The sequence below is a fragment of the Vigna radiata genome, chromosome 7 (genome assembly GCF_000741045.1).
Source record: "Vigna radiata var. radiata cultivar VC1973A chromosome 7, Vradiata_ver6, whole genome shotgun sequence".
Lineage (NCBI taxonomy): Eukaryota > Viridiplantae > Streptophyta > Magnoliopsida > Fabales > Fabaceae > Vigna > Vigna radiata.
This window is the reverse complement of record NC_028357.1, coordinates 51,944,922-51,953,238: the sequence shown is the minus strand read 5'-3', so window position 1 is coordinate 51,953,238 and position 8,317 is coordinate 51,944,922. Positions and strand designations below refer to the sequence as shown.

The 8,317-nt window shown below is 30.4% G+C and overlaps 1 protein-coding gene across 1 annotated transcript; it reads left to right on the top strand.

Annotated features, from left to right (window-relative positions):
• Positions 1–2,592: 2,592 nt before the first annotated feature.
• On the top strand, positions 2,593–3,897 carry LOC106766616 (aspartic proteinase CDR1-like). The gene has a single exon (XM_014651334.1). The coding sequence runs from the start codon at positions 2,593–2,595 to the stop codon at positions 3,895–3,897; it is 1,305 nt and encodes a 434-aa protein (XP_014506820.1).
• Positions 3,898–8,317: the final 4,420 nt, after the last annotated feature.

Genomic DNA, 8,317 nt, shown 5'->3' with positions numbered 1-8,317 from the left:
AATATACAGATTAATAAGAAAAAGAATTCAGAATCGTCTCTCATAAGATCTTATAAGATCGTACATACAGATTTTCTTTTACAGTAGTGTTAGTATATATAATTGTTATCATTATTTTAAAAAAATCTTACCCTTTAGATGTGATATACTCAATATTTTTAATTCAGAAAAGAGAAGTTGTCTCTAATTACAATCTCTCACAATTCTGTTTACTAGGTTACATAAACCACTAATATTGCCATTAATATCTTCTGACACATTTTAGAGACCAGGTGTCCATAATTCAGAACTAACTACATTCAACAGTAGAATGAAGTTTACAACAACCTAAAAAAAAAAAAAAACATCCAACAGTGATCTTTGTTTATTAATTTTTGTTATAAAATTTATGACTTTGAATTGTTTAGAGAATGATTGAATTGGATAGGAATTTGCAGCATGGGTGGCCTTGGAAAGTTGCCTGTGCATTCCATGATTCTGATTGTGTTGCTGTCCAATTTAATGCCTTTTATTTGTATGGAGAAGTGATGAAAAATGCTAAGAAAGTTGACCTAGTTTTCTCCAAGAGGACCCCTCATTCATGCTATGATATGCAAAGATTCACCTGCTCAGTGTCGGTTCGGAATTCCGATAATAAAGCATAGACCCCCACAATCATAAGATTTTAGGAAGATTTATGAAAGGGATGTAATGTTTTTGTTTTGGAAATTTATTAAAATAGGTTAATGTTTTGAAAATATTAAGTATATTTTGCAATGAGAAAGTATAAATTAAGATACTGCTTGGTTTTATTTTGAACTAGGTTAAAGTTGTATTTTTTTAGTTTAGTTATTTTCATTAAATTTAAACACTTTAATTAAAAAAAAATGTGAAGTTCTCAAATAAATAAAAAAGTGAAGTTATGTTTACAATACTATTTTAATAAAACAAAGAAGTCAAGTTGTTTTTACAAGTTTCACTTGCATCCATTTAAAAGCAATATGAAATTATACCTTAGACTATTTGTATATATAGATTTGTACTTCCGAACGCAACTTATCTATGTAAGCAATATTTTTAAAATAATTTTAGTAAATTAAAATAAAATACATCATTTTTACAAATTTTCCAATTTTTCTTGTGTGTGAGAGAGCTGTTTTTTCTTCATGCACCTTGATGATTACTATATGCACTCATTCCAATAGTACAAAATTAAAATATAAATTCTCTTTTTCATTACACCGTGTAACCACTTACCATGATCTCGCCTTCTTTCACCACTGCACTCTTTGAAAGTTAGAACAAAAGATAGAGAACTTGTTTAGAAAAAAAGAAGAAGCTCGTTCTAGAAATTTGATTTCAAAAGCGTTTTTGGAATTTTTTTTTTCAGAAAATTATGTTTTAGAATGCATTTTTAAGTTTTGAAGAGTTCATTTTGAAAAATAGACTCAAATATATAAAGTTTCTTTTGAAAATTCTGTTATGAAAATTTCATTCCAAAATATATTTCATATATTCTAAAAAGTTTGATTTAGAAATTCCATTTTAAAATTTTATTTCAAAAATCTTATTTTAAAATTTCGTTCCAAGAATCCTATTTTGATAAAGGATAGGTTACAAAATTCCAAATAAGAAGCTCAACCCCAAAAGAAATAGGTTAAGGCGGGTTGGTTGTACCTAATCTATTCATAATATATCATTTTATATGAGCCAAAAGTGACATATATATCATTTTATTTTGTTTTGTTTTATACATTTTATTATTAATATTCCTATCGAACACCAACAATTTCATACCCTCTCATATATTAAAATCCATCAAAATACTCTAATAGGAAATTTTCTTATATATTTGCAAACTAAATCTTATTAAGAAACACTCTTGGCCATATATCATAGAAAGAAATATTTCTAAAAAATTAAATTTAAGGACTAATTAATATTTGTTAGTAAAACATTGGACAGAGTTTTTCAATTACTACAAATGGCGGAAAAAGCAATACATGTTAACTATAATGCTTATTCTGTGCGTAATCCATATTTAAGATTAATTGTAAAATTTTTATATAATTCTTTTTTTCATACATACCGTTTCAAATTAAAACACTATATATTTTAACAATAAGAATATGTGCTATATTAACAAAAAAATGTTGCAAGCAATTATTACTACAAATGTCATCAATCATAAAAGGAATATATATGTGTATATACCTATATAATAAATTGTTAAGTTGTTCAAATTGAATTTCACCTACTAATATAAACATGATATTCTTTTAATATTTACTTTTGGTTCACAAGATCTCCAATAAAGGTATATATAATAAATTATTAGGTTTTTCATTCATCTGCACTTATCTTGAAAACATATATAGGAACATGGAAGAATTTTGCAAGAAATTAAATTTTGCATTAATTATTGAAATCAAGACTAAATGTATAGTAAAAAAAGGATGTTGATGCTAATAAAGAATATATCCGACATAAGGTAGTAAATACTGATAACATTCATTGCAGATAATTTCACAGTCACTTTATAAGAAGGCAGCAACAATTACAGATCCATTGAAGCGGTTGTTTGTTTATCCACTAATCTTATGCATGTACATGATGACAACGCTTCTACGTTATTCATCTTTTCTCATTGTCTTGGTATTTCTTCAAAACATTTCCTTCTCAAAAGCCCTTAAAAGCAGTTTTAGAGTGGAGATGATCCACCGTGATTCACCAAAATCACCATTTTATCGTCCCACGGAAACTCATTTCCAACGAGTTGAAAATGCCATTCTTCGTTCCATCCATCGTGCTAATTACTTCAACCTAGACTCAAACGATGTTGATGGCACTGTAACACCAGCTTCAGGAGAATACCTGCTGAACTATTCAGTTGGAACTCCACCAGTCCAAATCCTTGGTATAGTTGATACTGGTTCAAACTTAATTTGGATGCAATGTCAACCTTGTAAAGACTGTTACAAACAAGACAAACCCATATTTGATCCTTCAAATTCAAGGACATACAGTACTATGCCTTGTGTTGCTGCTGAATGTCTGAGTGGGACACATAGTTTTTGCAATTTTAACAATAGAAAACACTGTGCATATGAAGTGAGCTATGGTGATGGATCAAGTTCAGAAGGAGATTTCAGTTGGGAGACCATTACTCTAACTTCCAGTTTGGAAGATGTTCCTGTAGCATTTCCCCAAACTGTGATTGGATGTGGACACAACAACGTTGGAATCTTTAGTAAGCAAAGCTCTGGCGTAGTTGGCCTTGGAAACGGACCTTTCTCACTTCCAGGTCAGTTGAAACCTAAAACAGGTGGAGCGTTTTCCTATTGTTTGACGCCACTGTATGAAGGAGATCGAAAACCTAGCTATCTCCATTTTGGAGATCGTGGTGAGGTTATTGAAGGTGCGGTTTCAACCCCTTTAATCATAAACAAAGTACGGCCATCCATGTACTTCGTGGTGATGGAAGCAATCAGTGTGGGAAGCAAGAGAATAGAGTTTCCCGGAAATGTTGAATATGGAAACATCTATATTGACTCAGGGGCAACGATGACTTATTTGCCACATGAGATTTACTCAAGTTTGGAAGGAGAAATGGTAAATACAATTAAATTACCTCGTACTAATAGCCCACTAAAAGGTTTGAAGTTGTGCTACGAAATTACACCTGGTGAAGAATATCATATACCAATAGTGTATGCACATTTTAAAGGTGGTGGAACTGTGAAATTGTATAATATCAACACCTTTCTCAAGGTCAGGGAAACTGTCATATGTTTGGCTTTCCGTGCAGGTTTTCAAGCCATTTTGGGGAATGTGGCACAGCAGGACATCTTGGTTGACTATGACACACAACAAAACACAGTTACCTTTCTCAACACAGATTGTACCTCCGAGTTATAGAAAATCCAATCAAATAGAATAACATGTTTTCTCACTCTTCATCGTCTTCTATCAATCAAAAATAAACTTTTCCTCTCAAATTTTATTAAACATGCATGTTTCATTATTTCTATATAAAGTATATATGCATCACAGTCAATCCATTCGGTACTCTATGCCCATAATCTAATATAGATATTTGATATACTACCAATTCACTACAATAAAAATCGCAATTATATACACTCAAAATCCGTATGTAATCTCCAAAATTTATATATAAAATGGTGTTATATATGAACAAAATTTCATATATAAAAGAGGTTAAAGTAAGTTACATACGAATATATTCGTATGTAATTACACAGGAACATATTCGCATCTAATTAGATACAGATATATCCATATGTAATTATGTATGTAATTATATATAAATATATTCGTATATCTATATGCAATCGCGTTAGAGGATGGTAGGAAAAGTTTGTGTGACAATGTCGTCAATAACAGACCTAAACATTATATCTATTCACACAATTGATATATAGAGTAACTCTTAACCCACCAACAACTATTTCACATACATTAAACCAACAAACAAGCATTTAACATTAATACATAATAATATTGTTAACATGATTGTCAATTAGAACAAATAAGTTCCAAACTATATAAATAAGTTTTAGAGTCATACATGCACTACTGTAAACATGATTAATAATCCCAATAGTCATTTCCATCTGTTGGTGCCCAGTGTCCAAAAACAGAGAGTTAACACCCAAGTGTTGGAAAGTTAGTGCTTAACGCCTGAAACTAGTGAGATATGTTAAAGAAAAAATCGTCTATATGAACAAATGATCTCATATTTTGGAGTTTAACCAAATAACATTAAAACAGGTTAAAGATCAAAAAACAACCTAGGATAAAAACATAGAGCGAAAACCCCAAAAAAACAAAACTAGAATCTGAACCCCAAACATATAAACTATAGGAAAACACTTAGGTCCTAGGAAATAGAAAAACACTTAGAAACAACCAGACGCATGACTAGACGATTGTTATCTAAAGGTTTATGAGAGAGAACTGAGCTAAACACTCAATGCTTAAAATACCTAAAGTAGATATCTGACTTCTCTCGAAAACAGAAACCGGTCGAGATGATGTCTTCGACTAAAACAATTAAAATACATAATTTTCAAAACATATACGAAAGCTGAGCAAGCTAAACATTATCTGTCTATAAAGAAACAAAAAGGAAAAGAGGCGTTTACTTGAATCAAGATGATACCACAAGCGAAACAGATACGTCATCTTGTGATGAAGTATCTATATGTTTGTTATATTCAAATTAAAAGAGCTTAATTGTAAAATGCTACATAATGGTAGGAAATCAAAAAATTCTTTGTTGTTTTGAGAAAGCATTAAATAACATTAAATGCTCAACATTAAAAAACAAAAAAAGTGACAAGAAAAGTCATATCTAATGCATGCACAATTTACTCTAATTTTGCAGAAAAGCTATTTTACACGCATCTACAATGCTACAGGATCAAATATCAAATGTGGTCATTAGAGATAGAGAAAATGATGGAATGTTCCTCTCTTGAAGCAAAGTCTAAAAAGATCGTACTATGTACTTAGGACAAAGGACTGAAAAAACATGTTTGTTCTGACAAAGTTGACTTACACAATAGTTGTTGTGAAAAGAAGAAAGAGAAAACACAAGCATTAAGACCATGAACTAAAAACATAGTCTAACAGACAAATATTCATAAAGCTTATAAATAGAAGATCTCTCACGAAGAAAATCAAGAGGATAGAATAAAGGATAGCCAAAGTGCATAAAGCTTACAAAGAGATATCCATCCTAGAGAGAAAAAGAGAGAAAATAGCTCAAAGAAAAGAATACATTTGAGTAGAAGAAAAAAGAAGAGAAGAGAAAAGATAAATAGATACTCTCGAGCTTAAGCGTCAAATCTCTTACTGTTGTAAGATTATAGAGAGAAACACCTGCGAGTGTTTAAACTGTGTTGTATTGTAATCAAATTCTCTCATGGAGAGATTTAGTCTAAACCGCTTGTAAGCAATCTTTGATTGCAATTCTGAACAGAATTAAAAGACTTACAACTAAACTCTTTTGTTGAGGAATTTAGGCGCGATAGTCTAGTACTAAGAGTGGTGCAAATACTCAAGGAAATCTCAGTAGGATGCTAAGTACAAGAAGTGGTGCAAGTACTCAAACAAAATCTCGATGAGGTAGCTAAGTACTAGCAATGGTGCTAATACTTTGTAATCGTGTGAAGATTATAATGGAACCCTCTACGGAGGAGATTGGACACAACTCAGTTGGAGCGAATTAATATAAAATATCTTGTGTTATTCTTCATTCTTTTTACTAAACGATCCTCTTAGGAAACCTCTGGTTGAGTTTTATATTTGAAAATATAAGAACTTCTAGGCTAAATGATCATTTACTTTTAAAAGAAATTCTTACAAACACTGCAGTAGAAATTATTCTGAATAACATGTCGATATTTTCAACGCTTATATTTCAATTCGACCGTCTAAGCTTTTGAAAGAATATTTTACATGCTTGATAACATGCTACATCAGAAGGTTACGAAAAACATTTTCCATAAACACTATTCAATCTCATCTTCTAATGTTGTTTTGGTACCTCAAGATAGCGCCTAGGCGTTGAAGAACTGACACTCATCGCTATGACATATACATAAACACTAATTTTCTGAATTTGGACCCTTCACTCTCAACTTCTAAATATCCTTTAGGACCCTCTATACCCCGAGAAACTTCAGAAAACACCATTGTAACTTAAATTAATTCCTTGAAACCAAAATCATTCCTCTAAGCTACTTAAACTCAATTTTAGACTTCTTAGTCCTCATATCAGTTTACCAACTACTTAACCAAGTCTAAAAACACTTATTATCACCCTTCAACACCTCAATTTCCTTCCAGTCCTCCTACTTCTAATTTCCAACACCTAAGACCTCCAAATTGTACTAAAAACTCACCTTATGAAGCAATTATCACTTCTATGATAGATATTTCAGATTTCAACCTTTAACCAAGTTCTAATTGTCTCATAAAAGACTTCAAACTCTCTAAAACAGTTTATACCGCTTACCTCAACATCTTGCTACTCAAAACTCCATTTTCCATACTAAAAAAAATACTCCAAAACATCAACAATGAACTACTTTTTTATTCCATATCAGTTCTTACTCAAAGGACACTTCTAACAAGTCTCAAATGATTCTATAACACTATTAAACCAGTTAATATCTCACTCCAACCCTTATAACTCAAACTTACCCATCAAAACCCTCTTTTTAAGCATAAAAACTCAAGTAAAAGTCTCTTCTTCAAATCAAACACTTTGCTTCCCATTTCAAACCATCATACATCTTCGTCACACATAATCTATATAGCAACAACATTTAAACACTCCATACCCATAATTTAATATGCATATTTTATGTAATACAAATTTTTCCTACCACATTCAATACCTTTACATCACTTAAGAATTAAGATTTAAGACATTTTAAATACTCTTTCTTCATTAATAACAAAACCGTAATACAATTCTATATTTCAAATACTCATTCAACTATTCAACATGTGTTTTAAGGACAAAAACGTAATATAACTCTATATTTTAAAACAAACAATATTTTGAATGTTTTATTATTGATCATAAAAGATGTGATTGGACTCACTTGGGATCGAAACACCAATTAACATAAGAAGTGGTATTTCATTGAGTCTTTTACAAATTCTTGAGTTGATTTTGGTTCTCTGACCAAATTTTCTGCACTTCCACACCTTTGATTAGATTTTAATTCTCCCCCACTTAATCATTGAGTGGAAGTAAATAAAATTAGAGTCTCCCTTTTCTAGTAATTTGATCTTAGATTTTTGTCTCATCACTGCTTTTTCCTTGAAATTTACCATCCTAAGCCCAATGGAAAATTTCATTCTCTCCAATTTCCTCTCACAATCTATATCTCTTTCGTCATCTATGATATACATCTCCTTAGTTTTCTTTATAAATCCCTACTTAAGTCTATTGATATGACTGAGTTCATGTTTGATCCAAATCTTTATATATTCAAAGCTGCCATGCCATTCCCATTTGTTGTAAGCTCTTCCATAAAGTATGTTATGATGCTATTAAGAATCCAATATAAGTCTAACATATTAATTGATTAAAAATTAAAAAATAGAAAAAAAAGTTATAAATTAATTATTTTAATTTTTTTATTAAAAGTTATATATATATATATATATATATAATGAATTTTACTCATATTTTATTGTTATTAATATTCCTATCAAACACCAACAATTTCATACCCTCTCATATATTAAAATCCATCAAAATACTCTAATAGGAAATTTTCTTATATATTTGCAA

Coding starts and splice junctions, on each gene's coding strand:
- LOC106766616 (XM_014651334.1), top strand. CDS start 2,593: ATGACAACGCTTCTACGTTATTCATCTTTTCTCATTGTCTTGGTATTT.